This window comes from Coregonus lavaretus, assembly GCF_964263955.1.
Source record: "Coregonus lavaretus genome assembly, chromosome: 33".
NCBI classification, from domain to species: Eukaryota; Metazoa; Chordata; class Actinopteri; order Salmoniformes; family Salmonidae; genus Coregonus; species Coregonus lavaretus.
In genome coordinates this window covers 30,321,874-30,344,067 of record NC_140020.1, presented here as the reverse complement: position 1 = coordinate 30,344,067, position 22,194 = coordinate 30,321,874, and the positions used below count along the sequence as shown (strand labels likewise).

Here is a 22,194-nt window from a genome sequence, read left to right as displayed (position 1 = left end):
TAGCACCAAAAAGGGTTCCCTATATGGAGACAAACCAAAGAATGGTTCTTCTTAGCACCTTTTTTTGTAAGAGTGTATAGTGCACTACTTTTGGCCAGGCTCAGTATAAGGAATAGGGAGCCAATTGGGACATAGGCAGTCTATTTCCTGAATATTCCTTCCCTCACTCCTGAGAGTGGCCTGAGTTTTCTTCTACTGCCATGGTGGTGGTTGTTCAAAGGTTACAACTACTCAAGGGAAAAAACATGTTGTTGTTTCTAGTTTTACTTTTGACTCAGAGTGAAGATGGACCTTCAGGGCGTAGGGATACTTTTCACTGAGGGAATATGTATTTAGTCTCTTAGGATGTAACTGAGGAAATGGTATTGAGACACCTTTTCTTATATAAAATTTTAGACTGTAGGTTTTTAGTATTCAGATTATATTCAGTTACTGGCACAGGCAATTTGAATGTATTAGCCGGCGGTATGACTCATGTAATAATAGGGAGGGATGATGATTAATTCAGAGGAGAATGGTTCAATTTACCATCTTATTGGCTAGATGAGTTTGTGTTCCATGGTGAACATTCTAATCGAAATGGCTTTGGAGATAGTTCAGAGCGTTTTGTTTGAATATATGAAACCTTATATGTTTTGTTTGAATACATAAAAACTTTTATGTTTTGTTTGAAAATATGAAACCTTTTATGTAACTGTATGCAGTTATTCATTTGTAGAGTCTGAGGAGGATAGCCATTTCAAATGGCCGGAGGACATTTTCTCTTTATTCATATCCTCTTAGAGGAACAAAATTCAAATGTTTCCATGGTATGGACACATCTTTATAGGGTAGTTTAATCTTTGTTCTATCTGTATGTTTTCCTGATGAAGAGAAGCAGCATGGCACGTTTTCTCTTCTGCAAGCACAGGCAAGCCTGCTTAACAGATATTTTCATCAATGCGATTGATTGTGGAGGGATGCTAAAAAGCTTCTGGACAGGCCTTTGAGTTAGTGCCCGCTTGTTATCTTGTTTGCTTTTATTCCAGATCTAATTGTGCTACGATAAGACAAACGCTGCCGCTGCCTTACGATGCGAAGGCAGGCTGGATCATCATGACCTATCGCTCCTGGTGGGAGTAAATTGCTCTCTGCTGAAAGAAGAAGAATGGAGGGAAGAGGAGCTGCAGCCATCCATATCTTCCTCTGAAAGAATAGAAGAAGCAGAAGAAAGAGAGTGCAGGAGTGGGCCAGACCAGGTAGGCATTCAGAATGTGTGATTGACTCTGATGCCTGATTTGAATCACCTGAGCGAACCACAGGGAATTTGTTCTAGCTCAGCACCAACACACCTACTTCGAAACGTGGCTACATGACTTTTCAGAATATGCTGTATTCAATAAATATCTGCTTCTTCCCATAACATTGCAAATGCTGTGTGAGGCACAATATTCACCTAAACTCTCTTTGCCTCCCCACTCATTGCATTGCAGCTGCCTGTGTGTGAGGCCTGGGGATCTACAGTGTTGTTGTAGAGCGGGGTTCCCCAATAGGTGGCCCGCGGGCGGGTGATTTTATTTCTACCCAAAAGTTTTCTGAGCAAAACATAAATAAAGTGCATATATACAGTGCATTCGTAAAGTATTCAGACACCTTCCCCTTTTCCACATTTTGTTACGTTACAGCCTTATTCTAAAATTGATTAAATAATAATGTTCCTCAATCTACACACTATACCCCATAATTACATTTTTGCAAATGTATTAGAAATAAAAAACATAAATACCTTAATTACATAAGTATTCAGACCATTTGCTATGAGATTCGAAATTGAGCTCAGGTGCATCCTGTTTCCATTGATCATCCTTGAGATGTTTCTACAACTTGATTGGAGTCCACCTGTGGTCAATTCAATTGATTGGACATGAATTGGAAAGCACACACCTGTCTATATAAGGTCCCACTGCTGACAGTGCATGTCAGAGCAAAAAACCAAGCCATGAGAAAGAAGGAATTGCCCGTAGAGCTCCGAGACAGGATTGTTTCGAGGCACAGATCTGGAGAAGGGTACCAAAAACGTTCTGCAGCATTGAAGGTCCCCAAGAACACACTGGCCTCCATCTTTCTTAAATCAAAGAAGTTTGGAACAACCAAGACTCTTCCTAGAGCTGGCTGCCTTGCCAAACTGAGCAATTGGGGGAGAAGGGCCTTGGTCAGGGAGGTGACCAAGAACCCGATGGTCACTCTGACAGAGCTCCAGAGTTCCTCTGTGGAGTTGGGAGAACCTTCCACAAGGACAACCATCTCTACAGCATTCCACCAATCAGGCCTTTATGGTAGTGTGGGTCAGAGCCACTACTCTGTAAAAGACACATGACAGCCCACTTGGAGTTTGCCAAAAGGCACGTAAAGGACTCTCAAACCATGAGAAACAAGATTGTCTGTTTTGATGAAGCCAAGATTGAACTCTTTGGCCTGAATGCCAAGCATCACGTCTGGAGGAAACCTGGCACCATCCCTATAGTGAAGCATGGTGGTGGCAGCATAATGCTGTGGGGATTTTTTTCAGCGTTAGTCAGGATCGAGGCAATGATAAACGGAGCAAAGTACTGAGAGATCCTTGATGAAACCCTGCTCCAGAGCACTCAGGACCTCAGACTGGGGCGAAGGTTCATCTTCCAACAGGACAACGACCCTAAGCACACAGCCAAAACAATGCAGGAGTTGCTTCGGGACAAGTCTCTGAATATCCTTGAGTGGCCCAGCCAGAGCCCGGACTTGAACCCGATCGAACATCTCTGGAGAGAACTGAAAATAGCTGTGCAGCAACGTTCCCCATCCAACCTGACAGAGCTTGAGAGGATCTGCAGAGAAGAATGGGAGAAACTCCCCAAATACAGGTGTGCCAAACTTGTTGCGTCATACCCAAGAAGACTCTAGGCTTTAATCGATGCCAAAGGTGCTTCAACAAAGTACTGAGTAAAGGGTCTGAATAATTACGTAAATGTGATATTTCAGTTTTTTATTTTTAATACATTTGCTAAAATTTATAAAAACCTGTTTTTGCTTTGCCATTATGGGGTATTGTGTGTAGATTGATGAGTGAAAACATTTTTACAAATCTTTTTTTGAATAAGGCTGTAACGTAACAAAATGTGGAAAAAGTCAAGGGGTCTGAACACTTTCCGAACGCACTTTATACTGAACAAAAACGTAAACGCATCCTGTAAAGTGTTGGTCTTATGTTTCATGAGCTGAAATAAAAGATCAAGAAATGTTCCATCTGCACAAAAAGCTTACTCCTCTCAAATTATGTGAACAAATTCGTTTACATTCCTGTTAGTGAGCATTTCTCCATTGCCAAATAATCCATCCACCTGACAGGAGTGGCATATCAAAAAGCTGATTAAACAGCATGATCATTACACAGGTGCACCTTGTGCTGGGGACAATAAAATGCCACTCTAAACTGTGCAGCTTTGTCACACAACACACAACAGATGTGTCAAGTTTTGAGGGAGCATGCAATTGGCATGCTGACTGCAGGAATGTCCACCAGAGCTGTTGCCATAAGCTGTCTCCAACGTCATTTTAGAGAATTGGGCAGTACGTCCAACCGGCCTCACAACTGCAGACCACGTGTATGGCGTTGTGTGGGTGAGCGGTTTGCTGATGTCAACATTGTGAACAGAGTGCTCCATGTTGGCGGTGGGGTTATGGTATGTGCAGGCATAAGCTACGAACAACGAACACAATTGCATTTTATCAACGGCAATTTGAATGCACAGATACCATGACGAGATCCTGAGGCCCATTTTCGTGACATTCATCCGCTGCCATCACGTCATGTTTCAGCATGATAATGCACTGCCCCATGTCGCAAGGATCTGTACACATTCCTGTAAGCTGAAAATGTCCCAGTTCTTCCATGGCCTGCATACTACCAGACATGTCACCCATTGAGCGTGCTTGGGATGCTCTGGATCGACGTGTATGACAGCGTGTTCCAGTTCCCGCCAATATCCAGCAACTTCGCACAGCCACTGAAGAGGAGATGGACAGCATTCCACAGGCCACAATCAACAGCCTGATCAACTCTATGAGAAGGAGATGTGTTGCGCTGCATGAAGCAAATGGTGGTCACACCAGATACTGACTAGTGTTCTGATCCACGCCCCTACTTTTTTTTTTAAAGGTATCTGTAACCAACAGATGCTTATCTGTATTCCCAGTCATGTGAAATCCATAGATTAGGGCCTAATGAATATATTTCAATTGACTGATTTCCTAATATGAACTGTAATTCAGTAAAATTTTTCAAATTGTTGCATGTTCTGTTTATATTTTTGTTCAGTATAATTTTTGTTGTTGGACATTAGTAAATTCATCAGGAAATCAGCTCAAAGTGATTTTAATTTAGGACATTTCCAAGTATTCCCACGCATAAATAGATAGGCATATGTGATTGTATCCCAATGTAGGCTAATCAAGGTTTGAAACGATTATATTTTTGTCAAATACTATATCTCTTTGGGATTCTTGCGGTTCATTTGCAGTGTACAAATGTTTTATAACTACGTTCCGGCCCCAAGACCATCCGGAAAAATTGTCCCACGGCTGAATGTAATTGAGGACCCCTGTTGTAGAGAGTGAGCTGAGGTGAATTATCTTCTTAGCGGCTAAATCCTTTGGTTACCGTTTTAGCAGCTGCATTGATGCGGAGCCGAGTCCAACCGCTAACCTTTGATATGTGTTGTCTGTCATCAGCGTTATAATCACAATCAATTCTGGGAGAATTGACTGTTTAGTTTTCAAAGCACATCAGAACTTCATTAATGTTCCTCACAGAGCCCACTAATTAATTACTTAACTCAGATGTGATGGCCATACCAAAATAATACCTGAAAAAAAGGAACAAAAATTAAATGTCCCCTCTTCCCCAATAACTGTGGTCACTTGAGTTCCTACTCCATTATACTTCAATTATAGTCATGTTGTGATTGATTATTTGTTCCATAAAGGGTTATTTTGGTGTGCTCCATATACACACCTAGGGCAGGTTTCCTGGTTTTGGACTAAGGAGCACTTTCAATAGAAAATCTCCTGTTTGTGATCATCTGGTCAGTGAGTATTTTCTTGGCTTTAGAGGGAATAAATATCTGCGTTTTCATTGGAACATGTGAGGGCCAAACTAACTAACTAACTGGGCCATGTGAGAAAACAATGGGGATTCGAGCCATGAACATTTTAAAGCACCAATAACAATAGAATTTATGGCACACAGTCACAGAATCAACCCTTTCCCTAAGTTTTCCTATTTCCTATAATCACTTGCCAGAGAAACCTTATGCATTCACCCGGCGCCATGCATGGTTTACTTTCATTTCCCTTATTCCCTCCTTCTTTTCTCTACTTTCTCCTGAAAAACGTCCATCTATGTGAATGAGTGACACTGCTTTGAATCCCAGTCTTTGATTTTAAATATTCCATTCAAATCTACATTAATGAATACAAAATGAATACTAGCGGGAATAGATTAGCCTTCTGCTAATTAGCCGTTAAGCCATTTTTGAATGTCACATCTTTAGGAGGAGTGGGGTTTCAATGGAAGGGAGTAAGGGGCTGTTCTGAAGCCTGCTGTGAATGTGTATGTGCATGTGCGTGCGTGTGTGTGTGTATGTGTGTGGATGGGTGCCTGCCTGTCTGAAAGTGAGGGTGCAAAAAATATATATATATTCACAGTGGGAATCCATATTTATGAACAGAACACAACTATTTTTCTTAGGTTCTGCCACAATACATTATATTGAAATCGAGTACTGGAATGAAAATATAATATATTTTTAGAACAAAAGGCCAGAAAGAAATGTGTGCAATACCTAATTTATCATAACCATTACAGATAACAAATCCTAATTGCTAAATTGCCCAATATATATATTCAGTCAATAAAAAAACAAGTGCCATTTAAGATTGATTTATTGAAACCGCAATATCAACTGGTTATATTATATCGTGGAACACAATCTTCAAAAATGCATTAATCTCAGCAGTGGCACTTGCTTGTAGAAGCCTATGGCTTTTGTTAATTTAGTCCTTCTCACAGTAAAGACACATCGATTCTATGGTAAATAAAACATAATGTAATATAACACTATAAAGTAGAACAGAATATTTATCCAAATGAAAAAATGTGGCAGTGCGAAGTGACACGCATCTCGCGTCTGGTGCAATTATTCTCAAAGAGTGATAATTTGAAACGGGCTCAATTTTGCGAGTTGAAATACATTTTTTTAGAGTTACAAACCAAAATCTGTCTACTTTCGATATGCAGACGTTCGATGTAGTTTATTCTGCCTGTTCTTTGGACTTTTCTAAATGGACAATTCCACATTGAACACTGCATGGTGATGAATTACGGACACAACATCTGTTTGGTGAGTAGGCCTAATGATTCTGATGAAAATACGCTCTTTGTCTTTGTCAAACAAATGTTTTTGCATATTTTCTGTGTGGAACCTGTTTATGTTTAGGGTGGTTATAGCCTAGACTTAGGCTAAGCTATTATAAATGGCACTAGCAGTTCGCAAAGTAGCCAAAGCGGAAAATAGACTGGATGCAATTATTCCAGAACTTTATCTCGTTGTTGGAACACATATATTTCCCTACTTCAATCAACCAGTCCATTTTCAATTTGTGATAAAATTGTTGTCATTTAGGAAGGAATGTAGCTTGTGTATCCCATTACTTAGATACATTTTATAAGCATTTCTTTCTGTAGGCCTAATGGGAGCTTGTGTGCGCACTCAGGACGCATGTATAGAGGGAGCAGTCAGAATGCAATTGAGTAAGTGAGACACAGAGGGAAAAGGGAATTTAGAGAGAAGAACTGCGTGATGCTTAGCTTGGTTTGTTGTGCCCCGGAAATGCACATGTAGGCCTATGGAACACTAGATTCAAAGCAAATGAACCTTGTCTTCAAGCCAAAATTGTTAGTATTCAAAACACATTCCACCAAATAGTTTTACAGTATCTCTGGTTAAAGATTGAGTTTTGACGTCCGTCAAGACTCATACCCATCCCTACCTCCAACATGCACTTTTTTGTTTGTTTGAAGCGCTGTCACAGTGTCACCATGAAAATATTTAAAACGTGTCTCAGCAACATAAATATTTGATGCAACGAGGGTAGAAATGGCTTATTTGGTCGATATGACTTACCAAGCAAAGCAGAGCTGTTTTATCATGTTACAACTATCCTGTTTGCATAGGCACATACAGACACAGTTTGGCTACGTTGTAAATGCAAAGCGGCCATGGTGCGCTCTCATATGGGGTTCAGCCTGGACTGTTACTTTCTACTTTTGTAAGAAAGCAATTCACTGTTGTATTCAGCACATGTGGCAAATAGAATTTGATTGGATATAATTGAATGAAAACATTTTAATAATGTGATTTAACCTATTGATGTTGGGGGGAAAAATATGGCAAAAATGCAGAATGGTGTTAAAAGCCTGTAAACAGCTTGGGGATAAAAAATTTCTCTCACATATTTACTCATGTAATATTAGGCCTAGCCTAGGGGAGAGCCAGGGCGAAAGTAACACACCCATTTTCTCAGATAAGACAGAACCTAGAATGACGTAGTGAAGTCTGCAAAAAACAGCCACGTTTGACCATGTTTCTCCGGGTTATCAACAAAAAGTTGTAGCTCAATTGGTAGAGCATGGCGCTTGTAACGCCAGGGTAGTGGATTCGATCCCCGTGACCACCCATACGTAAAAATGTATGCGCACATGACTGTAAGTCGCTTTGGATAAAAGCGTCTGCTAAATGGCATATTATTATTAGAAATGTAAGTTTAAAAAAATGCCCCGGAAGTTTTTTTTTCGGTTGTAGAGTTGTGTTTAGTTCTTTAAGGTTCCAAACATACAGTATGCCATTTTTCTTAACCCATCTAGTGACTAAATGACAGCATAGGTTCCAAGTATCATGAGTGTTAGCCTGGGAGAATTTACAGGAGAGACAGGTGGGACGAAAGTAACACAATGTTAACTGATGACCTGGAATAAAATAAACGTTTCAGCACTGGCCATTGTCTCCTCTAGTTCATATTACTTTTATAATGTTAGCAAAATATCAACAAGTGAAAATTATATATGATATCATTAGAATTATGCCTTAATCAATTGACCTGATGGATCAGCTTCTCACATAAGCTTTTATCGACAGGTTAGTGGTTAAAAAGATATATCTTTATGATTCTGGGGGTTAATTACCTTGTGTCAAGCCATGGAAATGTGATAAGCCTGATGAGTTTGCCTTTTGTGAAGAGAATAAAAACGTTTAATCTATCAAGACACGTGGAGCACACTTGATTGGTAGGGCTAAGCAAGAATAGTCATTGAAAATGGTGAGAAACATTTCCTACTACCTTCCCATTAAAAGTGAGATGAGAAAATTATGGTTAATATAGATATTATGTGATCCATTTTAGTCTGATTAATATTGTAAGGCAAAACATCGCAGTGCTAACTGTGCCACTAGAGATCCTGGTTCGAATCCAGGCTCTGTCGCAGCCGGCCGCGACCGGGAGACTCATGGGCGGCGCACAATTGGCCCAGGGTAGGGGAAGGAATGGCCGGCAGGGATGTAGCTCAGTTGATAGAGCATGGCGTTTGCAACGCCAGGGTTGTGGGTTCGATTCCCACGGGGGGCCAGTATAAAAAAAAAAAAAAATGTATTCACTAACTGTAAGTCGCTCTGGATAAGAGCGTCTGCTAAATGACTAAAATGTAAATGTATTGCGATGTTGATGCATTGTTCATTTCGAAACTATAGCATAAATAATTCAAATCAACACAAACATTAAATGGTAGTTGATAGTGCATTTGTGACTAGTTTCAGGAAACTAGGCATATGTCGCACATCACTACTTCACAGGATAGGCATTTGAACATATATATATTCTTTTTTTATCAAAATGAGTTTTCTGGCAGAAATGCCTTCTGGAACATGTGAACTTTCTTGTGTCTTAATAACAAACTTGTATGCCATCTGTAAATACGAATAAAATTGTTAAATTATGACCCTACAAGGTTTATCCATGGAGAAAGACAGGAACCTTCCCACTAGCCATGATTGGCTGAGATAATGGATGGGCTGGACATGCTGAGAGATGAGTTCAGATTGGCCATGTAGCACACTTTTGTCTATAACATGAACTGCTTAGTATGTGTAGGTAATCCATTCTAAAGCAGCTTTTTTGAAAGATATCATGAAGAACTGCATAAGTGTTGCTAAGGCTTTCCACCTTCTGGAGGACTGAGTTTTGAATTCAGTGGAATGCTGGAGGAAATTGAGGAAATTCTGGCGTTTGATTGCAAAAGCAGAGGGAGTTGAAAATAGAACAAAGAAGGCGGTTGTATAAAACACCTGGCATCCTTGACAAAGAAGGATAAGTGTTCATCCATATATCCGGGTAAGAGAGTCTAGCTAGCTACATTTTCAGATATTATACGTTTCTAATTTTGTCAAAAAGTAATTTTAATTGCAAGTTAAAGCATACTGTTAGCTAGCTAGCTAACATTGAACCTAGCTAGTTGGTTAGCTTTAGCTACCTGTAGATTCATGCAGGGTAGTAATGTTATGAGTTGGGATTATGGTTAATTGTTCAGCTAGCTAGATAGCTACATGTCTAAACAAAAGACTCCACTACCATTTCACTGTACCGTTTACACATTCTGTATCCTGTGCATGTGACAAATACAGTTTTTATGTGAAATATTTTATTTGATATAGTGTGCGTTTACCAGAGACGATAATTTGAAGACCAACATGACCTTCACCAAAGTCAAATTAGAAAAGAACGTTAGGCCAGCAAGACAGTGTCCAAGTTCTAAAATTCTCCGGTAGAATGCCCTGCTTTTATTTCGTCACACTCACAACCGTAAGCTATTTTCTGTAATTAGCTCGCCATTAACTTGTAAATAATGATCTTGTTGTGAATTGATTTTCCTGTAATAAATAATACAAATTAGCTAAAGTTAAGACGTTGTCAGCTACAGTGCATTTGGAAAGTATTCAGACCCCTTTTTTTTTTACGTTACAGCCTTATTCCAAAATGGATTAAATTGTTGTTGTTTTTCTCACCAATCTACACACAATACCCCACAATGAAAAAGCAAAAACAGGTTTTTAGAAATTTTTGCAAATGTATTCAAAATAAAAAACTGAAATATCACATGGATTAAATTGTACTTTATTGAAGCACCTTTGGAAGTGATTACAGCCTCGAGTCTTCTTGGGTATGACGCTACAAGCTTGGCACACCTGTATTTGGGGAGTTTCTCCCATTCTTCTCTACATATCCTCTCAAGCTCTGTCAGGTTAGATGGGGAGCGTCGCTGCACAGCTATTTTAAGGTCTCTCCAGAGATGTTAGATCGGGTTCAAATCTGAGCTCTGGCTGGGCCACTCAAAGACATTCAGAGACTTGTCCCGAAGCCACTCCTGCGTTGTCTTGGCTGTGTGCTTAGGGTCTTTGTCCTGTTGGAAGGTAAACCTTTGTCACAGTCTGAGGTCCTGAGCACTCTGGAGCAGGGTTTCATCAAGGATCTCTCTGTACTTTGCTCCATTCATCTTTCCCTCGATCCTGACTAGTCTCCCAGTCCCTGCCACTCTGTCAGAGTGACCTCCATGACCAAGGCCCTTCTCCCCCGATTGCTCAGTTTGGCCAGGCTAGGAAGAGTCTTGGTGGTTCCAAACTTCTTCCATTTAGGAATGATGGAGGCCACTGTGTTCTTTGGGACCTTCAATAATGCAGAAATGTTTTAGTACCCTTCCCCAGATCTGTGCCTCAACACAATCCTGTCTTGGAGCTCTACAGACAATTCCTTCGACCTCATGGCTTGGTTTTGCTCTGACATGCACTGTCAACTGTGGGACCTTATATAGACAGGTGTGTGCCTTTGCAAATCATGTCCAATCAATTGAATTTACCACAGGTGGACTCCAATCAAGTTGTAGAAACATCTCAAGGATGATCAATGGAAACAGGATGCACCTGAGCTCAATTTTGAGTCTAATAGCAAAGGGTCTGAATACTTATGTAAATAAGTTATTTCCGATTTTTTTGTAAATAAATTTGCAAACATTTCTAAAAAACTGTTTTCGCTTCGTCATTATGGGGTATTGTGTGTAGATAAAAATAAATAAAATAATAATACTTTTTAGAATAAGGCTGTAACGTAAGAAAATGAGGAAAAAGTCAAGGGGTCTGAATACTTTCCAATTGCACTGTATATGATATGGTCATTATTTGAACTGGCTAGCCAGCTAACTTAACATTAGCTAGTTAGCTAACAAGCTAGAAAATAACCAATATATTGTTTAGAGAGTTGCTTTTAACTCTCTGGTTTGTTATATTGAAATATATAAAATTAATTGGCAAATACATTACTCTTACTGAATTTCCACGTGGGCGAGGATATTGGAAATTTAATCAAAGCCTATTGGATGATAACTTGTTTTTAACTAGGACAGAGGAATTGATAACTGATTTTTTTCCAGCATAACATACATTTAAATTCAGTTTTTCACAGTTCATGACATTTAATCCTAGTAAACTTTCCCTGTCTTAGGTCAGTTAGGATCACCACTTTATTTGAAGAATGTGAAATGTCAGAATAATAGTAGAGATAATTATTTATTTCAGCTTTTATATCTTTCATCACATTCCCAGTGTGTCAGAAGTTTACATACACTCAATTAGTATTTGGTAGCATTACCTTTAAATTGTTTAACTTGGGTCAAACGTTTCAGGTAGCCTTCCACAAGCTTCCCACAATAAGTTGGGTGAATTTTAGCCCATTCCTCCTGACAGAGCTGGTGTAACTGAGTCAGGTTTGTAGGCCTCCTTGCTCGCACATGCTTTTTCAGTTCTGCCCACACATTTTCTATAGGATTGAGGTCAGGGCTTTGTGATGGCCACTCCAATACCTTGACTTTGTTTTCCTTAAGCCATTTTGCCACAACTTTGGATGTATGCTTGGGGTCATTGTCCATTTGGAAGACCCATTTGCGACGAAGCTTTAACTTCCTGACTGATGTCTTGAGATGTTGCTTCAATATATCCACATAATTTTCCTTCCTCATGATGCCATCTATTTTGTGAAGTGCACCAGTCCCTCCTGCAGCAAAGCACCCCCACAACATGATGCTGCCACCCCCGTGCTTCACGGTTGGGATGGTGTTCTTCGGCTTGCAAGCTACTACCTTTTTAGTCGATATAGTACTCGTTTTACTGTGGATCTAGATACTTTTGTACCTGTTTCCTCAAGCATCTTCACAAGGTCCAAAGTACTTTCATCTCTAGGAGACAGATTGTGTCTCCTTTCTGAGCCGTATGACGGCTGCGTGGTCCCATGGTGTTTATATTTGCGTACTATTGTTGGTACAGATGTACAGATGGATGTGGTACCTTCAGGCGTTTGGAAAGGTTGAACCAGACTTGTGGAGGTCTACAATTCTTTTTCTGAGGTCTTGGCTGATTTCTTTTGATTTTCCCATGATGTCAAGCAAAGAGGCACTCAGTTTGAAGGTAGGCCTTGAAATACATCCACAGGTACACCTCCAATTGACTCAAATGATGTCAATTAGCCTATCAGAAGCTTCTATAGCCATGACATCATTTTCTGGAATTTTCCAAGCTGTTTAAAGGCTCTGTCAACTTAGTGTATGTAAACTTCTGACCCACTGGAATTGTGATACAGTGAATTATAAGTGAAATAATCTGTCTGTAAACAATTGTTGGAAAAATTACTTGTGTCATGCACAAAGTATATGTCCTAACCGACTTGCCAAAACTATAGTTTGTTAAGAATAATTTTATGGAGTTGTTGAAAAACAAGTTTTAATGACTCCAACCTAAGTGTATGTAAACGTCCGACTTCAACTGTAGGAACAGCAAACATACACTTATTGTATGGGACACTTTTAAATGTGCTTTTAGAGGCCATGCAATTCAGTACTCATCTCGAAAACAAAAGCACTTTAGGTCAAAAGAGTCCATACTAACAAAGGAAATAGAAAGTTTAATGGAACAGATAGATAGCAATAAAAACTGTAACATAGAGCCTCAGAATAAATTAGAGGAAAAACAAAAATAAATTTAGAAACTTCTTCAAGAAAGATCAAGTGTAATATTTTATAAAAATAAAGCAAACTGGATGGAATATGGGGAAAAATGCACAAAATTATTTTGTAATCTTCAACATAGAAATGCTACCAAAAAGAATTTACTGAAACTGGTTACAAATGACGGAGTCACCCATGATTCACCAAATTATGTTTTGAAGAAGGAAGCAACGTCGCACAATTGGCCCAGCATCGTCCGGGTTTGGCCGGTGTAGGCCGTCGTTGTATATAAGAATTTGTTCTTAATTGACTTGCCTAGTTAAATAAAGAAAAAAAAAACAAAAAAAAAGTATATATACAGTGGGGAAAAAAAGTATTTAGTCAGCCACCAATTGTGCAAGTTCTCCCACTTAAAAAGATGAGAGAGGCCTGTAATTTTCATCATAGGTACATGTCAACTATGACAGACAAAATGAGATTTTGTTTCTCCAGAAAATCACATTGTAGGATTTTTTATGAATTTATTTGCAAATTATGGTGGAAAATAAGTATTTGGTCAATAACAAAAGTTTCTCAATACTTTGTTATATACCCCTTGTTGGCAATGACACAGGTCAAACGTTTTCTGTAAGTCTTCACAAGGTTTTCACACACTGTTGCTGGTATTTTGGCCCATTCCTCCATGCAGATCTCCTCTAGAGCAGTGATGTTTTGGGGCTGTCGCTGGGCAACACGGACTTTCAACTCCCTCCAAAGATTTTCTATGGGGTTGAGATCTGGGGACTGGCTAGGCCACTCCAGGACCTTGAAATGCTTCTTACGAAGCCACTCCTTCGTTGCCCGGGAGGTGTGTTTGGGATCATTGTCATGCTAAAAGACCCAGCCACGTTTCATCTTCAATGCCCTTGCTGATGGAAGGAGGTTTTCACTCAAAATCTCACGATACATGGCCCCATTCATTCTTTCCTTTACACGGATCAGTCGTCCTGGTCCCTTTGCAGAAAAACAGCCCCAAAGCATGAAGTTTCCACCCCCATGCTTCACAGTAGGTATGGTGTTCTTTGGATGCAACTCAGCATTCTTTGTCCTCCAAACACGATGAGTTGAGTTTTTACCAAAAAGTTATATTTTGGTTTCATCTGACCATATGACATTCTCCCAATCCTCTTCTGGATCATCCAAATGCACTCTAGCAAACTTCAGACGGGCCTGGACATGTACTGGCTTAAGCAGGGGGACACGTCTGGCAATGCAGGATTTGAGTCCCTGGCGGAGTAGTGTGTTACTGATGGTAGGCTTTGTTACTTTGGTCCCAGCTCTCTGCAGGTCATTCACTAGGTCCCCCCGTGTGGTTCTGGGATTTTTGCTCACCGTTCTTGTGATCATTTTGACCCCACGGGGTGAGATCTTGCGTGGAGCCCCAGATCGAGGGAGATTATCAGTGGTCTTGTATGTCTTCCATTTCCTAATAATTGCTCCCACAGTTGATTTCTTCAAACCAAGCTGCTTACCTATTGCAGATTCAGTCTTCCCAGCCTGGTGCAGGTCTACAATTTTGTTTCTGGTGTCCTTTGACAGCTCTTTGGTCTTGACCATAGTGGAGTTTGGAGTGTGACTGTTTGAGGTTGTGGACAGGTGTCTTTTATACTGATAACAAGTTCAAACAGGTGCCATTAATACAGGCAATGAGTGGAAGACAGAGGAGCCTCTTATAGAAGAAGTTACAGGTCTATGAGAGCCAGAAATCTTGCTTGTTTGTAGGTGACCAAATACTTATTTCCCACCATAATTTGCAAATAAATTCATTAAAAATCCTACAATGTGATTTTCTGGATTTTTTTCTCTCAATTTGTCTGTCATAGTTGACGTGTACCTATGATGGAAATGACAGGCCTCTCTCATCTTTTTAAGTGGGAGAACTTGCACAATTGGTGGCTGACTAAATACTTTTTTCCCCCACTGTATATATAGAGATTGGAAGTGATGCAGACAATTACATTGATGGAAGTTACAATCTATCTGCAATATTAAAGCTGATCTACCCCCTAAAAAATATATATATATATATATATATTTATATATATTAATAATAAAACAATACAAAATAAAAAACATTTTTAAACGATTTATTTATTGGTTTACAATACACCAGTTAGGCTATTTTGGACCACCATACTGCTGATGTCATGCAGCCTGTCGTTTTAGTGTCTATACTTTTTCATAATGACAATGACAAGTTTGATGTCGGACGACAATAGAATGTTCATGATGTCACTGCGACAACTGTATACAGACATCGATAGATGTAGTATAAACCAGCCTTTAGTCTTGAAATCTTTGGATAAACTCACTGTTTATTCAATGTAAAAAACACAATTTAAAATGTTGCTACATAAGACCTAATCGAGCCGGTCGGTCACATTTGTTGAAAGTAACGAGCATTAAAAACCAGAAACATGGGGATAAGATAGATATTGGGCCTCAGCTGTTACTTCCATCTCAAGGCTTTGTTACTTCTGCCCCGCCGGCAGGTACAAAAGTAATGTTGCGGCAGTTCTGTTCTCCGTCTATTAATGTAAACTCATTTACCATAGAAATTAAATTACAGTTGCTAATGGTAGAGGACATACAGTGGGGAGAACAAGTATTTGATACACTGCCGATTTTGCAGGTTTTCCTACTTACAAAGCATGTAGAGGTCTGTAATTTTTATCATAGGTACACTTCAACTGTGAGAGACGGAATCTAAAACAAAAATCCAGAAAATCACATTGTATGATTTTTAAGTAATTAATTTGCATTTTATTGCATGACATAAGTATTTGATCACCTACCAACCAGTAAGAATTCCGTCTCTCACAGACCTGTTAGTTTTTCTTTAAGAAGCCCTCCTGTTCTCCACTCATTACCTGTATTAACTGCACCTGTTTGAACTCGTTACCTGTATAAAAGACACCTGTCCACACACTCAATCAAACAGACTCCAACCTCTCCACAATGGCCAAGACGAGAGAGCTGTGTAAGGACATTAGGGATAAAATTGTAGACCTGCACAAGGCTTGGATGGGCTGCAGGACAATAGGCAAGCAGCTTGGTGAGAAGGCAACAACTGTTGGCGCAATTATTAGAAAATGGAAGAAGTTCAAGATGACGGTCAATCACCCTCGGTCTGGGGCTCCATGCAAGATCTCACCTCGTGGGGCATCAATGATCATGAGGAAGGTGAGGGATCAGCCCAGAACTACACGGCAGGACCTGGTCAATGACCTGAAGAGAGCTGGGACCACAGTCTCAAAGAAAACCATTAGTAACACACTACGCCGTCATGGATTAAAATCCTGCAGCGCACGCAAGGTCCCCCTGCTCAAGCCAGCACATGTCCAGGCCCGTCTGAAGTTTGCCAATGACCATCTGGATGATCCAGAGGAGGAATGGGAGAAGGTCATGTGGTCTGATGAGACAAAAATAGAGCTTTTTGGTCTAAACTCCACTCGCCATGTTTGGAGGAAGAAGAAGGATGAGTACAACCCCAAGAACACCATCCCAACCGTGAAGCATGGAGGTGGAAACATCATTCTTTGGGGTTGCTTTTCTGCAAAGGGGACAGGACGACTGCACCATATTGAGGGGAGGATGGATGGGGCCATGTATCGCGAGATCTTGGCCAACAATCTCCTTCCCTCAGTAAGAGCATTGAAGATGGGTCGTAGCTGGGTCTTCCTGCATGACAACGACCCGAAACACACCGCCAGGGCACCTAAGCAGTGGCTCCGTAATAAGCATCTCAAGGTCCTGGAGTGGCCTAGCCAGTCTCCAGACCTGAACCCAATAGAACATCTTTGGAGGGAGCTGAAAGTCCGTATTGCCCAGCGACAGCCCCGAAACCTGAAGGATCTGGAGAAGGTCTGTATGGAGCAGTGGGCCAAAATCCCTGCTGCAGTGTGTGCAAACCTGGTCAAGACCTAGAGGAAACGTATGATCTCTGTAATTGCAAACAAAGGTTTCTGTACCAAATATTAAGTTCTGCTTTTCTGATGTATCAAATACTTATGTCATGCAATAAAATGCAATTTAATTACTTTAAAATCATACAATGTGATTTTCTGGATTTTTGTTTTAGATTCCGTCTCTCACAGTTGAAGTGTACCTATGATAAAAATTACAGACCTCTACATGCTTTGTAAGTAGGAAAACCTGAAAAATCGGCAGTGTATCAAATACTTGTTCTCCCCACTGTATATATAAGTTGTTTGTAATAAAATATGGTCTCTCTAGCACTACCAATTCCTGAGTAATTAGGAAAAAAACAAAAGATGTTACCCTCCGTCCTGGTTCTCCCCTACTGATTATTTCTCAGTATCTATACTGAACAAAAATATAAACACAACATGCAACAATTTCAGTTACAGTTCAATTTAAATACATGTATTAGGCCCTAATCTATGGATTTCACATGACTGGGAATACAGATATGCATCTGTTGGTCACAACCTTAAAAAAGAAAATTAGGGGCGTGGATCAGAAAACCAATCAGTATCTGGTGTGACCACCATTTGCCTCATGCAGCGCGACACATCTCCTTTGCATAGAGTTGATCAGGCTGTTGATTGTGGCCTGTGGAATGTTGTCCCACTCCTCCTTAATGGCTGTGCGAAGTTGCTGGATATTGGTGGAAACTGGAACACGCTGTCGTACAAGTCGATCCAGAGCATCCAAACATGCTCGATGGGTGACATGTCTAGCAGAGCATATGAGCGGAGTTGAGCGGTTGGAAATCCCGCTCATTCCTCATGGAGCGGTGCCTGCGCTCCGCTCTGGCGCTGCATTTTCTTTTCCAACGCTCCGCTAAAAACCGCTCTGCGCTCACAGGAAATAAAACTGCCTCTCCAAATTCACTCCATTCATTAAAATCACAATTTAACCAACACCCATCTATTTTTGTGACGACCTGGACCTACCATTTGGTTTTTAAGTATTGAAACCAAACCATATGGATTTGAATTAAAAGTATTTGAATAAACATAAAAAGGTGAATGTAAGAAGCGCACATCATTTCATATAGGCTACATGTCATATTAAACAGCATATAAACACTCTAAATTGGTTAGGAGCCAGACAGGGAGCCTAAGAAGGAATATAAATTAATTATTTAGGCTATATTATTTCAATTATTTCAAGCCTACAAAGAAATACATTGTGAAGCATTTGCGAGTGCGAGGCAATAGGCTACAAAAACATAAAGAGCTCAGCATTTAAACAACATTTTGTTGTATTAAATCATTATAGTCCATAAATTGTGCATATAGGTGTGACTTACTTAGAATGAAATACAAATTAAACAAAAGATGACTTATTCGTGCCTTTGAATTTATTTGTAGAAATCATTTTTAGAAACACGAGTTTGGCCAGTCTGTGGCTTCAGGCTCAACCGATGGTGCCTGGAGAGCCGGCCAGCATCGAAGAATACCCTCTCCACACTTGCAGAGCCACTCTTGCCAGGCTGGGCAGAGATGCAGAGTTGTTTTATAAATTTTTCTATAGGTAGGCCTAAAGGATTTTAGGCTACATATGCCAGGCCTATTGGGCCAAAATCAATTATGGCCTAATGTATAGATAATAGAAGAAAAATGAATGAAAATAGATCTGATTTTTAGTTTATAATTACTTTGCTACAATGAAACACTTAGTTATTTTCCCACCTCGTTCCTTCTTTTAGCATGTGCACGCAGTAAGTACACCATCATGCTTTTGGGATACGTGTCTTTTCAGATTCCACAATAATTATTTAGTTGTGGACACTACATCACCCCACTCCCTCTCTTGCTCTTGGTCCTCATCTTCGTAAGTCACCTTGATTTAGCACCTGTGTGTTTTATCAGTTTCTTTATGAAAATATTTAGCGAACCCCATGACAGTAGCTAAAGCAAGGGGCTATAACAGCACACAAGTAGACTACAAATGCATGCTGGGCCGGGCATGCCCTGAGCTCGTGAAGTGAGTGCTACTGGCCTGAGCTCGTGAAGTGAGTGCTACTGGAGCGCTACTAGTGAAATTAGAGCGGGCGAGAAGGCCGACACTCCAGCCTTTGGGAATCTCGCTCCACGCTCCAGACATACTTTGATGAGGTAATGGCTGCGGATGAATGGCATAACAATGGGCCTCAGGATCTCGTCACAGTATCTCTGTGCATTCAAATTTTTATTGATAAAATGCAATTTATCATTGATAAAATGTCCGTAGCTTTTGCCGGCCCATACCATAACCACACCACCACCATGGGGCACTCTGTTCACAACGTTGACATCAGCAAACCACTCACCCACACAACACCATACACATGGCCTGCGGTTGGACGTACTGACAAATTCTCTAAAACGACGTTGGAGGTGGATTATGGTAGAGAAATGAACATTCAATTCTCTGGCAACAGCTCTGGTGGACATTCCTGCAGTCAGCATGCCAATGGCACGCTCCTTCAAAAATGGAGACATCTGTGGCATTGTGTTGTGTGACAAAACTGCACATTTAAGAGTGGCCTTTTATTGTCCACAGCACAAGTTGCACCTGTGTAATGACCATTCTGTTTAACCAGCTTCTTGATATGCCACACTTGTCAGGTGGATGGAGAAATGCTCACTAACAGGGATGAAAACAAATTTGTGCACAAAATTTGAGAGAAAGAAGCTTTTTGTGCATTTTATTTTAGCACATGAAACATGAGACCAACACTTTACATGTTGCTTTTATATTTTTGTTTAGTATACTTGTGAGCTACTCATTGACAGCCCGCAAGCTACCGGACATGCAGTTTTCTGCAAAGTTGCAAACTTTGGTAGGCTGATGGAAGGTTACTGTATGTCAGTGGGAGAATCTCAATTGCATACTCCTCGTGCCCTCTCTCCTTCTAAAACTCCATTGGATGAGAAAGCCAGAGGTCCCTCCCTACTGACCTTCTCCTCCAATGGGTTTTGAGAAGGAGGCGAGGAGAGAGGACATGAGCAAATGAGATTCTACCAGAGGCTGTGATACAGCGAAGCCTAATCAGACATGCCCGTGCTTATCATACTTCTCACAGGCAAAGTGAAATGACAAAATTAGCTTGTGGTGCACGCCTCTCAAATGAGAGTGCATCGGACACTACCCTGTGTGCATCGGTCATGAAACAACGATACAACAGCACAACCAAATGTTATTGTGCAGGTGCCTACTAATTTTAAACACCAGTGGTGCAACCCTACTTAAGTAGTTTTTTTGGGTATCTGTACTGTACTTTACTTTACTATTCATATTTTTGACTACTTTTACATTTACTTCACTACATTCCTAAAGAAAATATTGTTATTTTTACTCCATACATTTTCCCTGACAACCAAAAGTACTCGTTACATTTTGAATTCTTAGCAGGACAGGAAAATTGTCAAATTAACACACTTATCAAGAGAACATGTGGTCATCCCTACTGCCTCTGGCCTGGTGGAATCACTAAACACACATGCATCTTTTGTAAATAATGTCTGAGTGTTGGATTGTGCCCCTGGCTATCCATACATTTTAAGAACAAGAAACTGGTGCCGTCTGCTTTTCTTAATATAAGGAATTTTAAATGATTTATACTTTTCCTTTTCCTTTTGATACTTAAGTATATTTTAGCAATTACATTTACTTTTGATACTTAAGTATATTTAAAACCAAATACTTTTAGACTTTTACTCAAGTAGTATTTTACTGGGTGACTTTCACTTTTACTTGAGTAACTTTCTATTAAGGTATCTTTACTTTTACTCAAGTATGACAATTGGGTACTTTTTCCACCACTGGGTGCAACGAGAGCTTTCTAGCTGCACTGAACCAAAACAGTGGTGTGCGGGAGGGAAGCAAAACTTTCCAGTCCGCAAAACCATTCATTTTGAGGAGACAGGGGGAGGGGGTGCAAAATGGAAAAAGATTTTGCATCTTCAAAGTGGTAGGCATGTTGTGTAAATCAAATGATACAAACCCCCCAAAAATCAATTTTAATTCCAGGTTGTAAGGCAACAAAATAGGAAAAATGCCAAGGGGGGTGAATACTTTCGCAAGCCACTGTAATATATAATATGGACCTATCTATTTTAATACAGACTAGCTCAAAACATTACTAATCACTGAAAATGACAAATTGCCCAATGGATCATGATCCTTTTTTGGTAAAAAGTGGGGGTGCAAAAACATACATTTGCCTCAATATTTTGAAAGTGGGGATGCATCTGCTCCATTTTCCCCATTGCTCAGGCGCATATGTGTGTGTGCATATATCTGTGTCTTGACAGTGCAGCTATAGAGGATGGGACTAATTTTAAACCCTTTCCTTCAAAGGAACATTGGATGGCTGTGGAGAGGATGAGGGGAGTGGAGAGAGAGAGAAAGAAAGAAAGCGGGATGAGATCCATTGAGGCTGCTGTAATGCTCTGTTACACACAATGTAGGTGCACATAAGCACATACACAATTACACATTGAGTGTGGTCTGGTCTGAAGGAGGCTATTGAGACAAGACAAATAGATAGACCTACCACAAAACTGATCACACATACTCCAGACACAATATTCAAACACCCAAACACAAAACATACACAAAAGAAACAACCACCCAAAGACCCCCAAACAAACATAAACAGACATCCTCCACACAACCCCACCAACACGACCCTACTCCACACAAACCCCCAGACTCAAACCATTACCCACTACTCACATTGTACGATGAGCTCCACCACAGCTTCCCTGGGCTTCACATTAAACCCGTTGAACTGGCTGGTCTGGCAGCGGTAAGAGCCGGTCATCTCTCTGGACACATTGACGATTCGCAGCACCCCATCGTAGCTCTCAGCCTGCAGGCTCCCATCCGGCATGGGCACCTCTTTATCGGCCCGAGACCACAGGATAATGGGCTTGGGCTTCCCTGAAACCAGACACTCGAGCTCCACCGTGTCGCCCTCCCGAACCACCAGGGGGCTCTTACCCCGTGGCACTGTCAGGTTGGGGGGAACTAAGAAAGAGAAAAACAGAGGAGGAACTGATATGGGGCTCTAGAAAGTCGGTTGG

The 22,194-nt window shown here is 40.5% G+C and overlaps 1 protein-coding gene across 1 annotated transcript in view; it reads right to left on the bottom strand.

Moving 5' to 3' along the window:
* Window positions 1–22,194, bottom strand: part of LOC311108674 (MAM domain-containing glycosylphosphatidylinositol anchor protein 2) — a gene marked incomplete at both ends in the record, with an annotated part of 397,367 nt that overhangs the window by 98,410 nt on the left and 276,763 nt on the right. The window contains one exon of the mRNA XM_084151384.1: window positions 21,845–22,138. Within this exon, the coding sequence (XP_084007510.1) occupies window positions 21,845–22,138 (294 nt within the window). The remainder of the gene's footprint in view (window positions 1–21,844; window positions 22,139–22,194) is intronic.